Genomic DNA, 26,981 nt, shown 5'->3' on the forward strand with positions numbered 1-26,981 from the left:
GTTTAGAATCTTCTACTTCTATGGGCAATCTGGTTTGGTGAATGATGAAACTACCTGAAAGCTTTCTGGAGTGGTTTTCTAGTGGCAACTTGCTGCTTTCTTTTGAAAGAGGGGGTATTTTGCAAGCTTGACTTTTCTTTTTAAGAGCTCTTATCAAAATTCCAGCTACAAAAGGAAGGTCCTATTCACTGCCTTTTTCTATTGCCTTAGAAAAATGTATTCCCACCTCAGTGCTACCTTAATTCAATAGTGCCCCAGGGAAATTGGCTTGGTTTTCACTTTCAATGAGGAGGAAAGCCAGGTTAAGAAGGGTAAATGAGTGAAACAATGGCATAATGTCAGTGTCTGAGATGAGATTTGAACTTGGGTTTTCTGTTTTTCTTCCCCTTATCAAGCTCTTTCAGCTCAGCAATGGATTTTGGAATTGAGTAGAAGGGATGGAAAGTAAGAGGAAGAATTCTGATAGCCCAGAGTTCAAAGAGAAAAGCTGATGCCTAATTTCATTCAAATATGGTACCCACAAACTCCAGCAATCTTCAAGGTTTTATCAGAGCCAGAATTATACTCTTCCCCAGAGTCAACCTAAACTCAGGGTTTTAAAAAAATTTTCCAGAAAAATTGTCTAGTTGCATGGTAACTGAGAATATCTTGTGTTTTTGTCAAATAAGTTCCACTAACTATTTTTCAAGACATATTCCACAGAAATACTTTCCAAACTAATAGAAAACACTGAAACTTTTAACTAAGAAAGAGAATTGGAAGATTGCTAGGCTAAGAGGTCAGTGTCCTCTTTGCTGTTCCTCACCTTCCCAACATTACCCCTTAAAAAATAAAAAGAAACTAAATCAGATATCTTACTTGATTTAACCTGAGCTGGTATACATCTATCTAAGGGATTAACTATTTGAAAGTGAATTATCTTACTCCAAACAATGAACTGTGTGTGTGTGTTAGTGGTTCAGTTGTGTCTGACTCTTTCTGACCCCTTGGACTATAGCCCACCAGGCTCCTCTGTCCATGGGATTCTCCAGGCCAGAGTACTAGAGTGTGTTGCCAGTTCCTTCTCAAAGGGATCTTCCTGACCTAGGATGAACTAGAAATTAATCTCTGAAAGGGCTTTCCTGATGGCTCTCCTGCAGTGCAGAAGACCAGATTTCCATCCCTGGGTCAGAAAGATCCCCTGGAGAAGGGAATGGTTAGTCACTCCATTACTCTTACCTGGAGAATTCCACACTCCTGAGTGATTGACTGAAGATCCATTGATAAGTCCATCTCAAAATCCAGTGCTCCAGATGACAATCTTTGGAAGCATGGCAAGGACAGATTTTGATTCTTTAGATTCTGAGTATACTTTTAAGGCTGGGTTAGAGTCCCAGGCTTACTTGTTTGAAAGCTATCATTGGTTTAGAACATGGAAAATTCTCAATGAGATCTCATTTGGTTGAGCTTCAGTCCTTTGGTATTTAGAGTACTCTTTCTCTGTAGAGATCTCATTTGAATTTTCTTTCCTTATTGCCATTACTGTGGTTCTTCCCTTCTCCAGGAAAAATTCTGTCTTCTGATTCTCCTACTCTGAAGACTACTGCTATGGAGCTGTCTGCTTCTCTCCTTGTTGGCATGGTTTTACTAAAGATAATTTGGAATTTTCAATTGACCTCTTTGAGAAACTTATGATCTCCTTGAACTGGCTCTTCTAAGACCTCTCTGTTCCCAACATCTTCACTATTCTGTTCTCCTTCTACTGCCCTGTACCTTCTTTTTGGCTCCCTTGAGCTGTCCACCCTCTGTCCATTTGTGTCAGGCTTCTCCTTTGCCACTCCATTCTCTCAACTCCCTAGCGTCGTTTAAACTATACACTCCCTGCCTCTACAGGGGGCTCACAAGGGACTTAGGAACCCCCAAATTAATCACCTGAAGCTGAATAGTCTACTTAGAAACAAACTGGATATTTTATATACTCAGATGGGCTTTGGAGACACCCAGATAGCCCTGTGTCATAACTTCAGTCAGTCGCTGAAGTTTTAGTCCACAACCTCCACAAGATTACATATTAGGTCCAAAGAAAATCTTCAAAGTCTCCTCCCACAATTACTAGTGGGAAGTTTTAGCTCTCCTATTGAGCAGGTAACCTCAATTTATTTTCATAAGCTTTGCTAGTCTGCAAAAAATGCTAGTATGTGACAGTTCAAATTTATCTGCTTTCTAGTTTTCTTTGTAAAATAAAATTTACCAATGACTAAAACTATATATATTATATATATAATATATATAATGTCTAGAAATAATAATGTCAAAGATAAACAACTTTGTATGCACATACCAGATATATTGCATGTGTTTTTGTTAAGCAAGAAGGGAATGATGCTGTCCTAAGGAAAAATGACTGTTCCAGAAGGAAAAGGGGAAGTGTAGGACAAAATGTGAATAGACATGGAAAAATTTTATGTCATGTGGTCAAAGGTGGCTATGATTGGATGGATATATTTTTAAACGTTTTAAAAAATTATTTTAGTACCAACAACATACTAATAAAAAACTAGAATTTAATTTCTCTTTATTAAAATGACAAAGTTTTCTATATTATTTGCCTGTTCTTAATAAGAGCTTCAGTTCAGTCACTCAGTCGTGTCCGACTCTTTGCAACCCCATGGACTGCAGCACACCAGGCCTCCCTGTCCATCACCAACCCCTGGAATTTACTCAAACTCATGTCCAGTGAGACAGTGATACCATCCAACCATCTCGTCCTCTGTCGTCCCCTTCTCCTCCTGCCTTCAATCTTTCCCAGCATCAGGGTCTTTTCAAATGAGTCAGTTCTTTGCATCAGGTGGCCCAAGTATTGGAGTTTAAGCTTCATCATCAGTATAAATAAGAGCTTATAAAAAGTTTTTCTTTACTTTTTGAGCAATCCACCTAGGCAATAATGATTCTGTGTCTTAGAATAGTTTCTTGTACTTTATGTTGATTTTATCATGTCCGTGATTATTTAAGAGAATTGAGGTATCTCACTTTTGAAAGAGCTAAAGTCTCTTACAATCATGTTTATTTTTGATATCTTTTATTGTCACTTTGGTTAAATAAGTAGTCAAGCATTGTTTTAGTGTCCTATGATCCTGGTTCTCCATGTATGCAAAACTTTTCACATTTTTGACAACCTTTAATGTTTTGCCTTCCACAAATCAAATCCTAAATAAATCGTGATCTTAAGCTGCTTTGAAAATCTCAAAGGATTTATTCTCTAACCTTCTAAAAATAAAGAGATTAAAAATAATTAGGTTTATGTGGTACATTGAGTTGCATGTGGCATATCATCAAATAGGAAGAGATAATTCCTTAGGTTGTATTTGTATGGGTCAAATGTTATTAACCTAAATATTTCAGTACTTATATGAACTTCCTAGAAATTTGTTAATGCTCCTTGTTCGTGATATATCCTGGTACTGCTCTGCCTAATATTAGACAATGGCAGCATGTTATCAGTCATAATTTCAGTTATTACATTAAAATGCTGTGTACCACAGAAATCACAAAATTTCCTTGTCAAATGAACTTTCATCAGGTCTTTAACCATGATTATTTGAAGTCTTTTGTCATTTACAGATATCTGTTGTTCTATTCTGAGGCTTCCCTGAAAGTGTTTCCTGTCAGTTTCAGGCCAGAATGCTTTTCTTCAAGAAAAAGGGACTGTCTCCAAAACGCTTGGGAAGGACTATGCCAGGTACTCTAGGACACAGACTTCTGATAGCCTTGCTTAAATAACTTTGTGACCCATACCACTGGACTGAGTCAGGAATTCCAGAACTTGAGTGGAGAAGCTAATGGGTTTTAGGAAACTGCTAACCCGAGAGCGAGTAAAACAAGAATCAATTACATAAAACTGAATGAGTTGATTAAGGATGATTTGATTAGGGCTTTTATTTTTGGAAATATGGTTGATGTTTTAATGTTCCACTTTCTTAACATAAAGAATTCCTTTTTTCTTTTTTCCTTAAGCTATCTATAACTCATAGCAATTTAGTAGATTACATTTCTGTGAAAAGAAATGAAACATTTATCTTTTCTCCCTGCCTGATCCCTCCAGAACTCAGAAACTCTTATCAAGTATTCTTACATTCATGGCAATATATTTATTTGCATAGGTTTAATAAGAATCTGTCCTTCTTGTAACACGACATAGTTGAGAAAACTGATTATATAACCAAGACATTGACTGAAATGTCATATTTAAGAACGATGTGCATAGAATCAGATATGACCTGACAGTTTTGGAAAACCAGTTTATTTTATGGAGCCCACACTTACAAAGCCCTCTTGGAAAATCTGGCCTAGTACCTGGCTTACAGGACATCCAGTCTTATAGATAAATGAGGAATGTCACTCCCTGGCAGTCTCAAGAGACCTTAGGATATTTAAAGGACTTCGAAAATAGAAGAATTGACCCAAATCTATAGCCATGGCAGGTAAAATCTGATGTCAAATTCTTGGTTTGGCTTCTTAATCCTATGAAACTTTTAAAAAGTCAAATCTGAAATTCCTTATGAAAATATTCAGCAAAACAAACTTTAAAGAGCCTATGTGGTAAATTATTATTCCTGCTCCATCTATGTAATAAAAGAGCCCAGCCTTATTTTGTAAACAAGAATAATCTTACTCTGAGTATCTTTGATCAAATGGGAGGCTACTATATGGAAAATTAGTATGTTTTGATATAAAACTATAGCACACCTTTGTGGGTAATTAGATTCTGGTCCTCTTCAATGTCTTTTAGCTATTTTACTTTTCTTTTGAAAGTACATGATTTTGCTATCTAAATGTAGATTGTACTGGATCCTGCTGTCTGACACATTTTGTCAGTTATGACCAAATTTCAATTATTCTCATTTCCTTCAATGTCTGGCCACCACTCTCCAAATTAATGTATTCGATTTTTCTCCCATTCTCCTGTCTTGGCATGACTGAAGACTAAAAGCTGACTGTCCAAATCGCTATTGAGAGTCTAGATTGTCTTGGAGCTAAAATTTTCCCCCTAGGGTCTAAAGAAGCTCTGAGAGCTGAAGCTGAATAACTTGATATATACTTCAAAAGACTCATCAGCACAGTAGATTATGTATGGACAATCTTCACGCCTAGAGCTGCTGCTGTATGGGCTACTCAGAAGTCCACCAGAACTCCCACATCTTTCATTCTTTGCCCCAGGAAATAACCATGACTGCGGACAATCTTACTAAAACCTCTCTGATGTCTGTGCCATCACCAAAAACATTCAAACTGCAAACAAAGACATACATCAAATGGCCTCTGCTATCCTCACTCCATTATCTAAAAATGCTCCTAGCATAATATCTAGGAATTTTCTTAAGTGGCTACCTTCTGGCCTCAGAACTTGGTTTAAAGTCTGCTCTGACAATCTTTCTTCTTCTTACTTGCATGAAAATCTCCCTTATTAAACACCGATTGCTTACACCATTCTGCAAATATTCTCTACACCCAAGTCTCAAAGTCAGTTCAACTGGTCTTTCAACAACAGAATACTTCTAAAATGAACGACATGGACTAGTTTGCCTAAGTTATTCAATCAGAAACCTAGTTTCCTTGAACACAAAAGGAACTGAGAAAGATGGCTGTAACATGCTCCTTTAGCTTGATTAAAATTTACAGAAAAAAAAAATTAGATAGGTTTCTTCCTGATCATAGGACTGCATCTCTTTCCTTTGCACATTTACTTTAGAAAACTTTCAAAGGAATCTTTTAAAGCACATAATCCATAAATTTTCTCTTCTTTCACATGAAATCCTGTGAATAACACTGACTTTCTTATATTTAATTTTATATCATATTTTGGTCTAAATGTAATACATTTTAGTGAATGAAAGCTGCTCAGTAATATCTGTCTTTTTGTGACCTTATGGACTATACAGTCCAGGGTAGGCTTTCCCTTCTCCAGGGGATCTTCCTAACCCAGGGATCAAACCCAGGGCTCCTGCATTGCAGGTGGATTCTTTACCAGCTGAGCCACAAGGGAAGCCCAAGAATACTGGAGTAGGTAGCCTGTCCCTTCTCCAGGGCATCTTCCTGACCCAGGAATTGAACTGGGGTCTCCTGCATTGCAGGCAGATTATTTACCAACTGAACTATATATTACAAATTCTTTAAGAGATGATATACCAGACCAGCTCACCTGTCTCCTGAGAAACCTGTATGCAGGTCAAGAAGCAACAGTTAGAATCAGACATGGAAAATTAGGAAAGGAGCATGTCAAGGCTGTATATTGTCACCCTGCTTATTTAACTTTATGAAGACTACATCATGTGAAATACCAGGCTGGATGAATCATAAGCTGGAATCAAGACTGCCAGGAGAAGTATCAATAGCCTCACATATGCATATGATACCACTTTAATGGCAGAAAGTGAAGAGTAACTAGAGAGTCTCTTGATGAGGTTGAAAGGAGAGTGAAAAAGCTGGCTTAAAACTTATTATTCAAAAACAGAAGATCATAGCATCTGGTCCCATCACTTCATGGCAAATAGATGGGGAAAACAATGGAAATAGTGACAGACTTTATTTTCCTGGGCTCCAAAATCACTGTAGCCAGTGACTGCAGCCATGAAATGAAAAGCTGCTAGCTCCTTGGAAGTAAAGCTCTGACAAATCTAGAGCTAGTGTATTAAAAAAGCAGAGACATCACTTTGCCAATACGGGTCCATACAGTCAAAGCTATGTTTTTTTCAGTAGTCATGTACGGATATGAGAGTTGGACCATAAAGAAGGCTGAGCACTGAAGAACTGATGCTTTGGAACTATGGTGCTAGAAAAGACTCTTGAGAGTCCCTTGGACAGCCAGGAGATCAAACCAGTCAATCTTAGAGGAAATCAACACTGGGTATTCGTTGGAGGGATTGATGCTGAAGCTCCAGCAATTCGGCCACCTGATTCAAAGAGCCGACTCAGTGGAAAGGACTCTGATGTTGGGAAAGATTGAGGGCAAGAGGAGAAAGGAGAAACAGAGGATGAGATGGTTGGATGGCATCACTGACTCAATGGACATGAGACTGAGCAAATGCTGGGAGACAGTGAAGAACAGGGAAGCCTGCCGTGCTGCAGTCCATGAGGTCGCAAAAAGTTGGACACAACTTAGTGACTGAACAACAATGGATGGTGGGTTTCTTCAGTTATTTATGACTTTACAAAATAGTGTTATAATGAGTGTACTATTTTATAGTTCTTATAAATAGGAGTACTATTTATTAATAATATTCTATAGTAAATAGTATGTTTCATAGTGCTGATAAAATGTCTTTAAACTAAGTTTCTTTATTCAAACTATTATATACAGTTATATCTGTCCATAAACTACTTTCTTCAAACTAAAAAAAAAAAAAAAAGAAAACTTTCTATTGTAAATTTATTTTCTGCCTTTTTGAGATGTAAATATTTTAGAACCCAGGAATATCCTTTGTAAGGACCTTGGAGCCATCCTTTTACAATGTTAAATATCCAGGATAGTACTCTAACACCCATTCTCTGTGGCAGCAGAGTAGTTTACCTTCAATAAGTGACAACTAGCAAACACTAGCCTAATCAAAAAAATCAGCCTCCCAGTTAATGTCCTCTAGTACTTCTCCCCTAGCTCATCTCAATGCTTAAAATCTTTCTTGCCTTTTCTTTCAAGAGCGTTGAGTGCACTCCCTCTCCCCTACTGAAAAAGACTTGAATAAAATCTTACTTTCACGCTAAGTTGTCCTATGCAATTTTTCTTTGATAATACTAACAGCAATGTGAACACATGCAAAGAATTTTGGTGTTCAGATACTTTAACATTCAATCAATACAGTTGTGTCCTTTGGTATTTTTCAGCGTGAAATTGACCTTATAGACAACTAAGTGTCTTACATGGTAAGGAAGAGCCAGTACAACATTGTCATGCTTTTTAATGGGTCACAGGTGGAAAGTAATTTTCAAAGGGGGGGAACCCTCCCTGTCATCAATATGTGCATAATTCAGTCAGTAAGGCAACATAAAATTATATGTTCCCCCACCTCCTATTTTAATAAAAAGTTTGGAAAACAGTAGTTAGGCAGTTTCACGTCAAATAAGTAGTATATCTCCAGGTCATTACTGAAAGTATTCATTAAAGATTAAAAGCATAAGACCCACTATAGAAATTTTAACTGGTTCCTGGTTATTAGCATTCAATTATCATTTCTGAAACCGAAAATCAACATATTTTGTGTCTAAATCGAGAGTACATTTGAAAATCAAAATTCAAAGTCATGCCTTCTAGTAGGCTGACTGATGGGAAAGGGTTGTGATTATGCCTAATTTTTGCCCTCTACATCACGATCTCATTGATTATGTTTCTCAGCTTGCTAAGGGTTCTGTGAGGTGATTTTCAAGATGAATATTGCTATTTGCAGGATTTCCTGAATAGGAATATTTCGGGAGTAAATTGCACAAACCAAGCGATGTGCAGTCAATTTTCACACCAGCATAAACAATGTATTAGAACAGAGCCCTTAAGGCTTTTTTTATTTGGGTTTCATTACACAGCTAGCTGCATTTCATCAATAAGCATGAAGTGCCAAGCAGGCAAAACTGAGGCTCTCAGAGGATATTGCATATTTTTCTAACAGGTGCTCAGAGTTTGACTAGAGAAAACAAATGCCCTAGATGGCAAGGCTTTAGGCTCTTTGTTTCAGAGGTAGCCATAGTCACCATGGCCAGACAAGGAAATTTTGCTTAAATTTACGAAGTAGAGGGTGCTTGTGCGCCTACTTTCTTTGCATTAACTCATTCCCAAGATATTTTTTAAAGTTCTTTCTCTGTATTAAAAAAATGGGCATGTCCTCAAAGCTATTTGCAAACTTTTTGGTTTCCAGCAGTTTGAAGTTAAGCCAAGTCCATTTTTCCCCTAATTCTTTAACTGAAAAAAAGTTTAATTTCTTTAATCAGAGGGCTACAGCAAGCTGTACAGATTAAAATCACACATCTTTTAACAGAAGAACTCCATGCAATCTTCATAAATCATTTATTAGACAGTGAATATAGATAGAAGCTAGACAAAGAGAAATAAAGAACTAGGTTGGTTAGTAAATTATTCACACAGGTCTCTATGTCTTGATTACAAGTTAGGGGTCTGAGAATTATGGGAAGAACCTTTCAAGTCATCATATATATGATTTTATGATCTTTTCTGCCTTGGATATATCCACAAGCAGAAGAAAATGGCTAAAGGAATATTTTTGAAATCTACACTTCAGAGATGAAAAACTCAGGATATGCACAGAGGGCTGAAGCCAAGCAGTTTTCCTGCCAGGGAAAAAGCAGCTGCCTTTCCCTTCAGTGATTTAGACTGAGCTGCAGGAGGGCAAATATCATGACTCTCTGAAACTATACACAGCAGTGAGAGTGGTGTCTTGGAGTTTTAATAAAGGAAAGTGATTAACACAGCTGAGAGTAGCTTTCATGCTAAACTGCAGGGGCCCATTTGGCAGGAACCTATGGGCCATGGACAAAGACCCAGTGAAAGTTTTTCATATTTGTGAACCATTCTGATGTACACACACTGGGATAAAAGTTACTTTGGTTGAGTCAACAATATCCATTTGTATCAGATGATTTTGTTATCTTTTCTCTTAAATATATTCCATGTAGAGAGCTCGTATTGAATATATTTTTCATCATTTTACTGAAGAAGCACATTTCCACCACAGATTATATTTAAAAGTGAAGGAATGTGCTTTTATCTATGAGTTCCAAAAAGCTATTTCTGGTGAGGAATGACGAGTTGATGGCCTTTCCTCTTGTTACACTAACAAGAGATATTTAAGGACAACTTGATCCAAGATAATTGATAATCTGGCTGAGGTTATTATTCAACTGTTCTTCTTTGTTGAGATTATTTACTGAGTAATAACAAATCAGTATTGATGGGATACAGTTGAACTGGAGAATGGGTGCTAGAGAAATACCTCTGAGGACACCAGGTGCTAGCTAGGTGGAAGAGTTGAAAGGAGGCCAGAACTGACGACTTAAAATGTGATGTGCTTTGCACTCATCCAGTCTTATCCCTTTGACCACACATGACCCAAGTTCAGGGTGACGGGTTCATCAGAAGCCGCACCCTGGTGTCAAGACCTCCACTGTGTCATCATTATACTGGCTATGCTGTTACTTTGTCCTGTATACCTTCTTGCTGCTGCTGCTAAGTCGCTTCAGTCGTGTCCGACTCTGTGTGACCCCATAGACGGCAGCCCACCAGGCTCCCCGTCCCTGGGATTCTCCAGGCAAGAACACTGGAGTAGGTTGCCACTTCCTTCTCCAATGCATGAATGTGAAAAGTGAAGTTGCTCAGTCGTGTCCAACTCTTAGTGACCCCATGGACTGCAGCCTACCAGGCTCCTCCGTCCATGGGATTTTCCAGGCAAGAGTACTGGGGTGGGTTGCCATTTCCTTCTCCAGTATACCTTCTTAAATCTACCTAAATTTGTTCTGGATCAAGCCTATTGTGACTTGAATATAATTGTCAAACTGAACCCAAGACCATGCCACCGGTTGAGCAGCCTGGGTTTTGCATGGGTGAAATGATATCTACCTGTGACTTACAATACCATCTGCTCTTGGGGGTAGCTATCAGAATGGGAGATGTAAACATGTCAGGAAGAAGTAAGGTAAAAGTAATGCAGTGCACTTTGCAAATATTGGGTTGATCCAAAGGTTTATTCGGGTTTTGGCCAACCCAATATAACTCATTTTAGTTGTGGCAAACCTTTCTATATCTCTCTGCTTTCCTCATTCCTAAATGTTCCATCCTTCCTAAATGTTCATTATATCTCTCTAAAAGATCCTCACACTTGCTTTTATCCTTATCTCCTACCAAAAGACCAACTAGATGGAGATAAAAACATTAGGTTATTATAATCCTGGAAAGTAAATACACTTAATAATTTGAGTCAATGAAGCAATTGACTCAAAGATATTATTTAACTTATTTAGTCTGAAAATGCCCATCATTACATTAATTTATGGATTGTGCTTTGAAGTGAATTGGTTTATGTGATTGGGTACTTAATGTTGTTGGCCCATAGGAGATGCAAAAATAGGGAATTATATTTGGGACAAATCCTTGAAATGGGCTCTTGGGAAGGGAGAAAAGAAAGAACAATCAGTGTGTACAGGGGCATGGAAAGGAGGAGACGATGATGTGTTTGTCTGGATCCCTAAGCTTTCTTAGACCATCTCATTACCATTCTGGGTACCTCATTAATATTTTTATTCACTGATTTTAAAATGCTAACAAGTTACCACCATGCACTGAGCCCTGAGATAGGAGTGTTCAGAAATGAATGGGACAAGGGAGATAAGTAAGTAGACACCCTCTGAATTCAAAGAAGAGTGTGATGAGATACTCAGGTTTCTAAAATTTAAGTGCCAATCACTGTACAAAGGCTGTAAGAGATAGATACAGGGGTTTATAAGCAATTCTAAAAGGGTTTTTCACTCTACTAGGAGTAAGTACGAGGCATTCAAGAAAACAGGCATGGCATGAAACCACATACAGAGAATGATATATCATTTGTTATGTCTTGAATACAAGAGGAAGTAGTTGGCAGAGAGGATAGAAAGGTAAACTGGAATAAGTCTGAGAGGGTTTTATAATGTCTACTAATGAGCTGATACTTATTTTGTAGGCACTTTGTCTTCAAAATGACTTCAGTTTTAGATAAGGAGTCTACAGACATATGTTAAGTACAATTAAAGTAGGGATGGAAAGTGGATTATAATAATAAACATGATGAAGACATTCTAGTGATATGAGTTTAATGAAACATTATTGCTAGTAAATGCCAGAAGAAAAAACTAAAAATGCTAGTCAAGTAATAATAATATTATTATTACTATAATTAACATTATATATATATGTATATATAAAGAATATATATGTGTATATAAAATATGCTTTCACCAGCTGAAGAAGAGTCTTGAGAGTCCCTTGGACAGCAAGGAGATCACATCAGTCAATCCTAAAGGAAATCAACCCTGAATATTCACTGGAAGGACCGATGCTGAAGCTAACTCCAATACTTTGGCCACCTGATGCAGAGAGTCAACTCACTGGAAAAGACCCTGATGCTGGGAAAGACGGAGGGCAGGAGGAGAAGAAGATGACAGAGAATGAGATGGTTGGATGGCATCACCGACTTAATAGACATGAGTTTCAGCAAACTCTGGGAAATACTGAAGGACAGGGAAGCCTGGAGTGCTGCAGTCCATGGGGTCACAAAGAGTCAGACAGAAGTGAGCAACTGAACAGCAACAACAGCATTATAAAAATTAAAATTGGAATATTTCCTGCCATATCAATAAACAAGCATGTCACAGTCACCAGCAACTCCTGTCCAAGGTGGGCCAGCCGGTGAGCTCTTACTACATTCAAGAATGAAAAGAATACCTGTCATCTCGTATCCACTCCCTATGATGAGTCCTGAGGAAACTCAGGATATGAAAATACAGGATACTGGCCCCAGAGAGCTGAGGTCCTTAGCAAAGGAATGATTTCAATGTGCCCAAACTCTTGCATCTTCCCATACATAGAAAAGTGCTAAATTTCTTAACTTGAAATATCTGGTTTTCCTGTTTTTGACAATAATCTTTTGATTTGCAGACTACCTGCCCTTTGTTGCAAAACTTCTATATAATCTGGCTCTTTCCTTCACCTCCTTAGAGCAGTTGTCTCAGGGTTACTCGAGATGCTGCCTCCTGGGCTTAAGTCCTAAAAATTTCCACTGAATAAACATAACTCTCAATTTGTAGGTTATGAACATCCTTTTAAGTTAACAACAACGATGATGATAACAAATGAGAGATTTATGTCAGCGATATTCCCACTCTTGAAAAATAATGTTTAGTGCAAGAAATCCTTACCTTAATGTCAAATGGTCCTGTCTGATTTGGTTGGTTGTAAATTTCCAACTGACTCCTAATAGGAGACAGCCACAGAAGCAGATGATTTAATTGCTCTTCAAGCTGTCCAAGGTCTTTTATGTGAGCCTCAATTTCTCCCTGTTTCTCAGGTAAACTCCTAGAAACCTACAAGGAAATAAAAAAAAAATAAAAGATTCATGATTTAAATTAAAAAAATAAATATTTTCAAAAACTACTGTTATGAAATATTATAGAAATTTACTGAATTTGGTATTTTAACAGCATAATATTGATGACTTACACGTATTATATGTTAGGATTTAATTCATGTATGACAAATCATTGATTAATAATCTTTCCAAAAATTCTATGCTTTGAAGGCAACAAACCTTTCTTTTTTAAATTCAAAACACACAGCCACACAAATGCGCACCCAACTCTGACTAATGAAAGCAAAAAACTGTATTCTTCATTTTTCCACTCATTCATTAATGTAATGGTGTCTTGTATATTATATGCCAGATACTCTCTCTTTATACTTGCTTCTAATGTTCTTTTATGGTCAGGAAAATTGTACAAGGAAATTCTTTCATCTACAAAGAAAACTGGTGATGTAAGCGTTTTTGTGAACTGTAGTTTGCGAGCTCTAATATAACCAAGTAAAACAGAATCAGATGAGTGGAAATAGAAAGTAAAATACATTTGAATTAAATTATAATGGAATGATTATCAGCAATTTTTATTAAGTGCCAAAAAACACATTTAGAAGTTTCTCATTTAATATCTTCTTTAATATGCCCAACAAATCTGTCACATCGATACTATTATCTCAACTTTATAACATTCTATAATTTTGTCCTGGATTGAAAATTTTAAATAACTTGGGGAGCAGTGTGGTATGCTGTTCAACATCATAAGGTCTAGAGTTAAGCTGCTTGGTTTCAGATCGTGGTTCTGTCCTTTTCATACATTTTGGTCAGGTTTTAACTCCCAAAGCCTCCTCTACAGAATGGGGGCAATGGTAGAACTCACTTGATAGGGTCACAGTAGGATTAAATAAAGTAACCCATGCAAATAGTCCAGAGCAAACAGAGATGCAGACGTAGAGAATGGACTTGTGAACATGGAGGGGAAGGAGAGGGTGGGGTGAATTGAGAGAGTACCATATACATATATACACTACCGTATGTAAAATAGAGAGCTACTGGGAAGCTACTGGATAACACAGGGAGCTCAGCTCAGTGCTCTGCAATGACCTAGGGGGTGGAATGGGGGTGGGGTGGGAGGGAGGGGACACATGTATCCTTATAGCTGATTCACATTGTTGTATAGCAGAAACAAACACAACGTTGTAAAGCAATTATCCTACAACTAAAAATAACAGAGAAAAAGAGAGCAATATTCTGCATGACAGTAAATGATAAGAAAATCATTAGTGATTATTGCCCAAGCTCAAGTGTAAGCAGAGAGCCAGGAAAAGTAAGAGTAAAGCCTTTTTCTTCAGATTTTTAAGGGCTAAAACAGGTACACAGGAAGAAAGAGTGTGAATTTGCAATAGCAACTCTTTATGATATTATTAATAATACTCTTCTAACATAACATTATAATGAAATATGATATATATAATGTAATATGTAATATAATGTAGTATAATATATACATTATAATATAATGCAATCTTCAAATATAACATTACATTATAATACTTGATCAACTTATATGCAGAGTACCTCATGTGAAATCAGGCTGGATGAAGCACAAGCTGGAATCAAGACTGCCAGGAGAAATATCAATAACAGATATGCAGATGATACCACCCTTATGTCAGAGAGCAAAGAGGAACTAAAGAGCCTCTTGATGAAAGTGAAAGAGGAGAGTGAAAAAGCTGGCTTAAAACTCAATATTCAAAAAGTGAAGATCATGGCATTGGTCCCATCACTTCATGGCAAACAGATGGGGACACAATGGAAACAGTGACAGATTTTCTTTTCTTGGGCTCCAAAATCACTGCAGATGGTGACTGCAGCCATGCAATTAAAAGATACTTGCTTCTTGGAAGAAAAGCTATGACAAGCCTAGATAGCATATTAAGAAAGCAGAGACATTACTTTGCCAACAAAGTTCCATCTAGTCAAAGCTATGGTTTTTCCAGTAGTCATGTATGGATGTGAGAGTTGGACCATAAAGAAGTCTGAGTGGCGAAGAATTGATGCTTTTCAACTGTGGTGTTGGAGAAGACTCTTGAGAGACCCTTGGACTGCAAGGAGATCCAACTAGTCAATCCTAAAGGAAATCAACCCTGAATATTCATTGTAAGGAATGATGCTGAAGCTGAGGTTACAATACTTTGGCCACCTGATGCAAAGAGCTGAAATGTATTATGACTACATTTGTATATATTGTGCAAAATGCATGCAAATGCATGAATAATAGGCTAACATCTAGCCTGGGCTGATGTAGGACAGCCTGGGACTAACCTTAGACTTCCACAACAATGTTTTCTTGGGACATGAACTTTACAATGAATGGGAAATCCTGTATCTGGCTTGTTTCTTATATGGAACTACGCCTGGATTGGAGAAGCTGGGAGTTGAAATATGGCCCATGGGCCTATATGACTAAAATGGAGTAAAGTACAGCAGGGAAATAGAGGATGTGGCTTCTAAAGTGAAAGTGAAGTCGCTCAGTCATGTCCGACTGTTTGCGACCCCGTGGACTGTAGCCCAGCAGGCTCCTCCATCCATGGGATTCTCCAGGCAAGAATACTGGAGTGGGTTGCCATTTCCTTCTCCAGGGGATCTTCCTGACCCAGGGATTGAACCCAGGTCTCCCACATTGCAGGCAGAGGCTTTAGCCTCTGAGCCACCAGGGAAGCTCATTTATACTGCAAATAAATGAAATGAGATACCAAAAAGTATATTTCTAATACAATCATCTGATACTAAAATGGATTGCTATTGCTGTTGCTTAGTCACTTAGTCCTATCTGACTCTTTTGCGACTCTTTGGACTGTAACCTGCCATGCTCCTCTGTCCATGGGATTTTCCAGGCAGGAATACTGCAGTAGGTTGCCATTTCCTTCTCCTGGCGATCTTCCTGACCCAGGGGTTGAACCTGTGTTTCAGTAAAGTGGATTACTAATGTTCATAACATTTCTCTTTCTCTAAATATTTAAAGTAAAATTGGTTAGATTTTTTTTTTTAATCTGAAGAAAAGTGAAAAAATAAATTAAGTGACCTGCATAAACTCTGGTTTTCATCCCTGGCAGCTTTTCCCTGTGTGGATGAGTCAAAAGAAGCAACATGTGTGGGTAGCATGGAATGTCTGGCATGCATAATGAATCATGAGGCTGTATCGGCTTTGTCTGACTTGTATCCTGCTATAAAACCAAGTAAATGTAGTATTAGATCAAAGCCTATATGGATTTCATGAGGACATCTATGGTGCTGAACTATATTTGTACATGTATGTGAATGTGAGTGTGTGACAGCTGATATCACAAATCCTAGTACCATGCATATATCATCTAATAATACCCTCAACTTATCTTTTCCAGCATCTCTAAGGAGGGAACTAAACAGCTTATTTTTATTGGATCATTTTCTACTCACAGGTAAAAGTAAAAAGCATTTTATTGCTTCAATGCACAGCACTTAAGAGTCACTAGATTCCAACGCTACTGGAGATAAAAGCCATAATACATTCCTAGAATCTCTAAAATCGAGTGTGAACTCACTTTTATATCTGATTACAAAATAGTTCATGTTTTATTTAGGCTTTATAGTTATGTGCAGAAATCTGAGTAACCTTTAGCTAAGATAGTTGGTTTCCTTCTCATACTCCCAACTCATCCCTTCCTGGTTATAGAGATAGAACCATCCCTGACATAAACAATGCAATGGGTGAGATCTAACATCTGGAATAATTAAAGGATTGCTTACAGTGAGATTATGGGGCACAAGGAGTTTTCAGCTTAGTTATGGAAACTATACTGGACATATCCCCAGAAACCTATGCTTCCCACTATCATAGCATTTACATTATACTATTTAATTTATTATTTACATTTAATTTAATAACTAGATTCCTACACATGATAGATCTTCAATAAATATCAGTTGAATGCAAGAAAAACAATTTCCAGACTCAGGATTAATTTCATTTTTTCTTAATGTAAGAAGCAAAACATGTCCAGACTAGTCAATAACATAAAAGCATGTAATTTTATCCTCAAGTTAATCTTAAATTAATTTTAATCCTCAAGTCATCTTTAATTAAAAATAAAAAAACATTAGTAAATTGGACTATATAAAAATCAGAAACTTATGCATGGTGAAAAAATCTAAAAGCAAAGTAAAAGGAAAAATGACAAAAAATGAAACAAAAATTTGTGACAGATATCTCAGATAACATATTAATTTCCTAGCCCATAAAGAGAGCTCCTGCAAATTAGTAAGAAGAAGGCCAACAACCAAAAAGAACACAGGACAAAAGTTAAGGGCACTTTGTGGAAAAGCAAAAAAAAAAGAAAACACAAATGGATTTTAAACATGGAAAAAGAAGTTACTCTTTGGTCACAATGAGAGATCTGAAACTTCCAAATACTGTATGGACAAAATAAACCCAAGTCTGAAACACACTAGGCTGCCAAGGCTGTGGGAAACTCAGACTTACACATGGGATGTATGTGTTGGTGTACCGCCCGTGGAAGGCAATTTGGGCAATATTTACCATACGCATATAACCTTTGACCCAGAACTCTTACTTCTAGGGATTCATCTCGTAAGTATATTTCTGGAGTTAAAATTTAATGTTTGGGGATGTTAGCGCAGATGGTAAATGGGATAGAGGATTTTCACCATACTTTTTGAAAAATAAAAATGTTTTCCCTTTGCAAAGAAATAAGTTAATTTAGAAAGGAAAGCTACTAGCTTTTGTTGCTAACAAAAACAGTGTTGAGAAATTATACTTTATATATTTTAGTAGCAAATCATTATTACTAGGATATAACATATATAGTGTGGAGTAGGAAATGGCAGCCCACTTCAGTATTCTTGCCTGGAGAATTCCATGGACAGAGAAGCATGGCAGGCTACAGTCCATGCTGTCACAAAAAGTCAGACATGACTGCATGCATGCATGCATGCACACACACACACACACACACACACACACACACACACACACACACCATATCTAAAGCCATCAGTCAAAAATCTGATTATTTTTCTAGGACAGTATCACTAAGTTAATCATAGGGTAGAATTTGAGGCCTTCTAGTACTGGAAAAGGTCGGTTTTCATTCCAATCTCAAAGAAAGGCAATGCCAAAAAATGCTCAAACTACCGCACAATTGCACTCATCTTGCATGCTAGTAAAGTAATGCTCAAAGTTCTCCAAGCAAGGCTTCAGCAATACGTGAACCGTGAACTTCCAGATGTTCAAGCTGGTTTAGAAAAGGCAGAGGAACCAGAGATCAAATTGCCAACATCTGCTGGATCATCGAAAAAGCAAGAGAGTTCCAGAAAAGCACCTATTTCTGCTTTATTGACTGTACCAAAGCCTTTGACTGTGTGGATCACAATAAACTGTGGAAAATTCTGAAAGAGATGGGAATACCAGACCGCCTGGCCTGCCTCTTGAGAAACCTATATGCAGGTCAGGAAGCAACAGTTAGAACTGGACATGGAACAACAGACTGGTTCAAAATAGGAAAAGGAGTACGTCAAGGCTGTATATTGTCTCCCTGCTTATTTAACTTATATGCAGAGTACATCATGAGAAATGCTGGGCTGGAAGAAGCACAAGCTGGAATCAAGATTTCCGGGAGAAATATCAATAACCTCAGATTTGCAGATGATACCACCCTTATGGCAGAAAGTGAAGAGGATCTAAAAAGCCTCTTGATGAAAGTGAAAGAGGAGAGTGAAAAAGTTGGCTTAAAGCTCAACTTTCAGAAAACTAAAATCATGGCATCTGGTTCCATCACTTCATGGGAAATAGATGGGGAGCATCTGGTCCCATCACTTCATGGGAAATAGATGGGGAAACAGTGGAAACAGTGTCAGACTTTATTTTCTGGGCTCCAAAATCACTGCAGATGGTGACTGCAGCCATGAAATTAAAAGACGCTTACTCCTTGGAAGGAAAGTTAAGACCAACCTAGATAGCATATTCAAAAGCAGAGACATTACTTTGCCAACAAAGGTCTGTCTAGTCAAGGCTATGGTTTTTCCAGTAGTCATGTATGGATGTGAGAGTTGGACTGTGAAGAAAGCTGAACGCCAAAGAATTGATGATTTTCAACTGTGGTGTTGGAGAAGACTCTTGAGAGTCCCTTGGACTGCAAGGAGATCCAACCAGTTCATTCTAAAGGAGATCAGTCCTGGGTGTTCTTTGGAGGGAATGATGCTAAAGCTGAATCTTCAGTACTTTGGCCACCTCATGTGAAGAGTTGACTCACAGGAAAAGACTCTGATACTGGGAGGGATTGGGGGCAGGATGAAAAGGGGACGACAGAGGATGAGATGGCTGGATGGCATCACCGACTCGATGGACGTGAGTTTGAGTGAACTCCAGGAATTGGTGATGGACAGGGAGGCCTGGCATGCTGCAATTCATGGGGTTACAGAGTCAGACACTGAACTGAACTGAGCTGAGCATATAATTATTGTGTTCCCTCTCTGCCCTTCAAAATGGTCTTTAGGAACTAATGGCTTCCTCTATACAGTTCCTGGAAAAAGGTAACAGATGTGAATAATTTATGATGCAAACTAAAAGTTCTGTTTTGTGTCAGTTTCTATGTGCTTTAAACTAATTTACTGTTATATTTACTACTTAATATCTTATCAAAATAGGGACAGAAACACTTTACTACCAAAATATGTCATTTTTCCTAGTAATCTTTTTAAGTATTAAAAAACCATGCTCTTCATACAACACATGCTCTGTGGTGAAAGAAAACAATTAAAGACATTCAGTTCCTTTATGTCTTAATTTAGTATCTAACCAAAACTTGACCTAATTTTACACAAGATTAGGCTTCCTTTTTAGTTTTTGAATATTAATATCAAATGTGTAGAAGTATTAATATTAAGATAGATAGAGGTGCCTATTTTATAAATAGACAGATACTAAATGTTGACTTTGTATCTAAGATCATAAATATTCTAGAGAAAAAAAGTGTAAATTAAGTGTAAAAAACATTAATAATGATAGAATAAACTGCTGGTGTGGTGAAGCCCTTTAGAAATGACAGGAATGTGAATAAACTATTAAATATATTATTTGCATTGTTCATGTAGAAATTAAGGCCAAATAGCAGAATTAAAAACAATAACAACTGGGAATATTTGTATTATCTATCAGCCAAAGGCTAATATTATTGCATATAAAAAGATCCTTCAAAGGTTGAATAGAGATGGATAATCTACTGGAAAACTTAATAAAGAATATAAATAGGAATTTGACAAAAAATGCAAACAGTCAATAAACAAGAGAAAAGTCCAACCACTAAGTAGTCACTGAAATGCAAATTAAAATAGCAATAATATACCACTATTTGCCTATTATATTGCTTTTTAAAAATGCATTTGTCAAAATTCTGGAAAGTAAGTTCTCTTATGCTGAATTTAAGAGCATTAATTCTTACTTTTTGGGGAGTAATTTTATAATTCATACCAAAAAGCAAGACTTCTACCCTAAAAACTATAAACATTATTCAGATATTAAGGAAAATTTGAGCAAAGAGAGGAATATACTTTGTTGAAGCTTCCAATACTGTAAATATGTTAGTTCTCTTCAAATAATGTGTAAATTCAATGCAATCCTAATCAAAATTACAGCAGCTAGTTTATAATAAAAATTGATATCACAATTCTAAGATATATATGGAATTTCAAAGGGTCAAAAATGTCTAAGACAATTTTGAAAAAAAAGTTTAAGAATGTTTATAAGCAGATATCAATATTTATTTTAGTTAATTATGTGTGATATGGCTAAGAGAACAAATAGACTACATACATTTATTTAATTTATGACAATGGTGCCCACTTTAGTTCAGTGGATTGTGGATCATCTTTTCAATAAATGGTTCCAGATTAATTGGATAGAATCTTGACTCTTACTCTACACCACATACAAAATATCAGTTCTTGATTGCTGCAGACCTCAGTGCAAAAGAAAACACAGGAAAATATCTTGATGATTTTAGGTGAAGCGATTATTTTTCAAATAAGACATAAAAAGCAGTACCCCTGGTGGCTCAGCGATAAAGAATCAGACTGCAATGCAGGAGCTGAAGGAGCTGCCAATTCAATCCCTGGGTTGGGAAGACCCCTGGAGGAGGAGACAGCAACCCACTCAAGTATTCTTGCCTGGAGAATTCCACGGACATAGGAGCCTGGAGGGCTACCGTTCACGGGGTCGAAAAGTCAGACACGACTGAAGTGACTTAACATGTGCACATGCATAAAGGAAAAGATTGATAAACTGAACTTCATTCATCAAGACATATTATTAGGAGAAAAAAAAAAAAAAACAAGGTTTAAGTTGGAAGAAGATATTCATGATGCACCTATCTGACAAAGAACTTGTATTAAAACTCTGACATCTATGAGAAAAAGACAGGTAACTATTATTTGTTCCCAATGGGCAAAAGATTTGCACAGGGACTTGACATTTGCGGATACAAAAATAGCTCTAATTATAGATGCTCACAAATTAAAACACAATGAGGTACCAATTCACATCCACCAGAATGGCTAGAAGGAAAAGGAATGAAACTGCATCCTCTTGATGAGGATGTAGAACAACTGGAACTCATACACTGCTCGTGAGAGTGAACCAGTACAACCATGTTGGACAACTGTTCAGTGCTATTTCCAAAGCCAAACACACACATATCTTATGATCCAGTCATTCTATTTCAAGTATATAATAAAGAAATGTGTGTATATATATGCAGTAAAGGACACGAACCTCATAACAGCATTATTTATAACAGCATCATACTAGATACAACCCTAATGTCTACCAACAGTAGAATAGATAAACTGTGATATATTCACACAATAGGATACTATAAAGAGAATAAGAAAACATGAAATAGTATAGAAGAATCTCACAAAAATAATGATGAACAGAATTCAAACATAAGAGCATATACTATATGATTCCATTTATATTAATTTCAAAGACAGGCAAAACTAATAGAGGTGTCCTGTTAGCAGAGTGCTTATCCTTGGGTGAAGGTGGTAGCTGGGAAAGGGTTAATAACTGGGAAGAAACACAAAGGAGACTCCTAGGGTAATGTCCGAATCCTTGATCTGGGTACTAGTAGCATGGGTATAAAAACTCAAAAAAAGCCATCAACTTCTCTTGTTATTATCTGTGTACTTGTTCTCTATGTGTTCATTTCTTGTCCTTCAATTTAAAAGATTCAATGAAAATATGTTTAAAGCCTGAAAAGTATTAATTCCTTCTAATTAACCCATGAGGAAATTAAAGCTCAAAACTATAAATAATACTCCTAAATTTACTAGTAAGTGGAAAAACTCGGCCGTAAGCAGGTTTTTCTGACTCCAAATTCTACTTTTCTTTTCCCTTCTAAAACGTATGTTCTTTATAATAGCCAGGACATGGAAGCAACCTAGATGTCCATCAGCAGATGAATGGATAAGAAAGCTGTGGTACATATACACAATGGAGTATTACTCAGCCATTAAAAAGAATACATTTGAATCAGTTCTAATGAGGTGGATGAAACTGGAGCCTATTATACAGAGTGAAGTAAGCCAGAAAGAAAAACACCAATACAGTATACTAACGCATATACATGGAATTTAGAAAGATGGTAACAATAAACCCTGTATACGAGACAGCAAAAGAAACACTGATGTATAGAACAGTCTTTTGGACTCTGTGGGAGAGGGAGAGGGTGGGATGATTAGGGAGAATGGCATTGAAATATGTATAATATCATATATGAAATGAGCCGCCAGTCCAGGTTCGATGTGCAATACGGGATGCTTGGGCTGGTGCAATGGGACGACCCAGAGGGATGGTATGGGGAGAGGGGAGGGAGGAGGGTTTGGGATGGGGAACGCATGTATGCCTGTGGTGGATTCATTTCGATATATGGCAAAACCAATACAATATTGTAAAGTTAAAAAATAAAATTAAATTAAAAAAATAAATAAAACATATGTTCTACTATCTTTCCAATCTAACATATTATTTCATAAATGGAGTCTTAAAATTCATACTTTTAAAAAGTTTTCACTGTTGTGGAAACAATTTATACCCTTAATTCTCATTATCACTAATGAGATATACACTTAGATGTCAACTTTATTATGAAATAATATAAATGAAATGTATTTCAACATATTTCAGATATAAACATATTTTGAAAACAAAAAGCTACTATTTGATATTTGGTAATTCATGACTCTGTTATATGAGACTACAAGAAAAACTAGATTTCTCATTGAATAAATTGTTGGATTATGATTAATATGAAGCCATGATTAAATGATCTTCATATAACTGCAATAAGTAACTTCTGTATTTTGGTAGATTTGTCATTCATTTTTAAATGTTCTTTTACTTTTGATGTAAAAGTTATCATTTGTATTTAACACCATAAAGAGACCAACTTCAGTTTGTAACAATGTAAAACTTTCTAACATAATAAACCAAATAAGCAAAAGAAAAATCAAAACCCAAATCAATTCATCTTATATAATTTTACAGACACTCTTAAGAAAAAACCATTGTCATACATCAATAGGAAAAAGGTCAACTTGAAAAAAACAAACTGAACAAGCATCAGAAACAGACAATTCATGAAAGAAGAACTATAACTGCCTATAAGTCTATTAAACCGTTTAACTTCACTAGGAACTACAGAAGTGAAATTCAAACAGTGAGGTTCAAATCAACTGCACCTATTGATTTGGCATAGTTTTTAAAATTTTATCTTAAAATACTAAATGGTGGTATCATAGAATAACAATAGTTCAGGGAACTGGGTCTCCTCATTCATTGCTGGTAAGCAAGTATATCGGAATATCCCTGTGGATTGGGGCTGGGAATGAATGGGGCAGAGCTTTGCAGTACATATCTAAATATAAACATATTCCTACCCTTAGACCAGAAATTCTATTTCTAATAATTTATCTTAAGGTAACAACGATGTGTACATAAACTATAGGAACACAACCTCAGAGATGTAAAGTGTTTGAAATAGCTTACATGCTCACCAATAGGTATGGGTTAAAAATTATAAAACATCCATCCAGTGAAATACTCTGCAGTAATTTAAAAAGTGACATTGATGAATATTTAGTGACATGAGGAAATGTACACTGTACCAAAAGTTTAACAGCTACAGTTTCTGGTAACAGATTATTTTTTCTGAGTTGCATTATGAATTTTTCTGCAATGAATATGTATTGCTTTTTAATAACAAAATGACTATTTTACATAGATACACATGTATCCTTCTATAGAAACAGAAAACTGGTGTGGTACTTATAATGTGTCCAGCATTATTTCAGGTGTTATTGAGAAATCAACAACATTTAGTAATAACAGTTCTATGATGTAGGTACTAGTATACTATTGTCCCAATTTTACACATGAAAAACTGACTCAGAGAGGCTGAGTGACTTCCTTAAGGTCACACAGCCAAAAAGTAGTAACTAAGCCAGGATCTGAACCCAATATGAAGTTTACAAGCATATGGTCTTAACTGGTGTACTATTATATTTTATCCCCCTTTATATGACTTTGACAAAACACACTAATATGAGTACAAAGGAAGTCTACTTTATTTCATAGCATTCCCTGAAATAAATTCCTTTAGTTACTGATTGGATCTTAGTATAATTTCTTCATAACTTAGAAAATATGTGGGATGATAAAGTCCTATTGACCTCTTCCATATCCAACTACCAAATTCAATTTCCAAAATTCTGCTCGTTTTACTTTCTTGCTTAAATCATATGACTGATTTGCAATTTTCTCCAAATTTTTTAGTCCGCCTTTTGAAGAAACAGCTTTCAACAATTTGACCTTCTCCACTATTCTTCACATCTTTCTAATTACAAAACTCCATTTTGGTGAAAATGGTGACTTCATTGTTCTTGTTCTGCCCCTTGACTTTTCTTCCTTCTGTTCCTCTGTCACCATCCACTCTGTCATTAAAATGCCTTGTTTTCTTTCAATAAAGTATCTTTTCTCTTAATTGACACATATAAAACTCTTCTCCATCCTTCATGTTTTGGGTAATGAAAGCGTGACCTCCTCAGAGAAGATTGCCTAATTCCTCTGGATGGAAATAATTATTCTTTCTAAAAGATTCTACAGCATTTATTATCTATGCTACTTCATCCAACTCTGTCAGTTAATGCTTTTTTTTTCTTTACTATTCTCTTTCAACTTGTATCTTCCTGCCTTATCTCTCCCCAAAGCTTGAATACCCACACATACAACCACACATCATGCACACACATAGCCTTGACTGAATTTATATATTTGTATACCCTTACCACCTTTCTTCAATGGACATGGATCTGAGCAATCTCCAGGAGCCCGTAAAGGATAGGAAAGCCTGCCGTGCTGCTGCAGTCCATGGGGCAGAAAAGAGTTGGACATGACTTAAAGACTGGATAACAACAACAAAAACCACCTTCCTTACATGGTATAACATTTGTTAGATGACCAATCATACAAACCAGTTAGTCATTTGCTACTAGAACACAGAAGAGAGAAGGTGAAGCTGATGAATAGAAGCAGAGCTCTCTTCAAAGTACTTTATGTCCTCACATATGTCGCATTTCTAACTCTGCTTCCTGTTTGAGTTGACATGTGAATGCCCAAGCTCACTAGAACAGCAAGAACAGGTCTTGCCTGGCAGCTGCTCTGGTGAAATGTGACTTGGGGAACACAGGAGTATGAAAGAGAAGTGGAGAGGATTAAGGAATACATGTAGAAGACTCAATTCTTGATGTATTTTCTTGTTAGCTATGTTGATGTCATGGATTCTGGAGCTAAAGGCTAGATTTATATTAATTACAGTACCGGCATGAACATTCAATTAATTCAGTGGCTATATACCTAGTAACTGCTTTTGTTCAGGCCACTGCCCTATATACTATCCATAAATCTATTGTCTTTTTAATTGATTCAAGTCACCTATTGTATGGCTAAGTATAAACCTTCACTGCCAACACTAACTCACCTTGAGAACAGCTAAATAACAGTGCATTCCAAATGCAGCTTAAACAAATACTCTCTTGTCAACCAGTTTTTTTTTAAACTTCCAAAATTTAGTAATATCAATTCAATAATTCATATAGAACATTATCTTTCTTCGGATAAAACACATCTGGTGTGGAATATTTGGAGACCTCATTTTACCATGTATATTTTCTATCTCAATAGATTAGAGCTACTAGAGAACCTGAACTTAGGAAAGATATTCTTAGGCACAAAACTCAATCATTTTTACAAGTGATCTCCTGGTAAAATATCCCTCACTAGGAAGTCATTTCTTTCCTTTCACTCTGGAAACCTAAAAGAATAATGAATATAAAACTGAAAAATGCATTATGGTTATATGCCACCAGACATTTAAAAATTATAAATGCATATGCAATTTTAAAGTGACAAATTACAATTCATTTATAGGACAGTCACCCCCCCCCCAAACTCCATGGCATAACTTTTGAGATTTTACTTTAAAAATAAGTGGATTTTCTTTTTAAAGTATGTGGCTATTACAAGGTTTAAAGATCTGTATTTCCTATACTGCTTCTAATTTTAAGAGGAAGTAACATTTGAAGTTTCCTGTATCAAATCACAGTGTATATTAGTTTCATTGCATAACCACATGATGGCCACAGTTGAATTTTGTTATTGTTGCTGAAGATCTGAAATGCATAATACATGATAAGGTAAGTGAATACTTCTAGGGAGATTTCAAAGTCAGTAAAATTTGATGTACAATAAATATGTTTGCAGTCCTTGGAGAACTCTGCCCTTATTACCAC

General features: G+C 36.5%; 1 protein-coding gene across 19 annotated transcripts in view; it reads right to left on the reverse strand.

Annotated features, from left to right (window-relative positions):
* Positions 1-26,981, reverse strand: part of DMD (dystrophin) — a 2,667,987-nt gene that overhangs the window by 776,021 nt on the left and 1,864,985 nt on the right. For all 19 annotated transcript variants that reach the window (XM_086387503.1, XM_086387509.1, XM_086387510.1 and 16 more), the window contains one exon: positions 12,925-13,089. In XM_086387503.1, the coding sequence (XP_086243629.1) occupies positions 12,925-13,089 (165 nt within the window). The remainder of the gene's footprint in view (positions 1-12,924; positions 13,090-26,981) is intronic.

Source organism: Bos grunniens, chromosome X, assembly GCF_055505025.1.
Source record: "Bos grunniens cultivar Pamir isolate PY7600 chromosome X, Bosgru_T2T1.0, whole genome shotgun sequence".
Taxonomy (NCBI): Eukaryota; Metazoa; Chordata; class Mammalia; order Artiodactyla; family Bovidae; genus Bos; species Bos grunniens.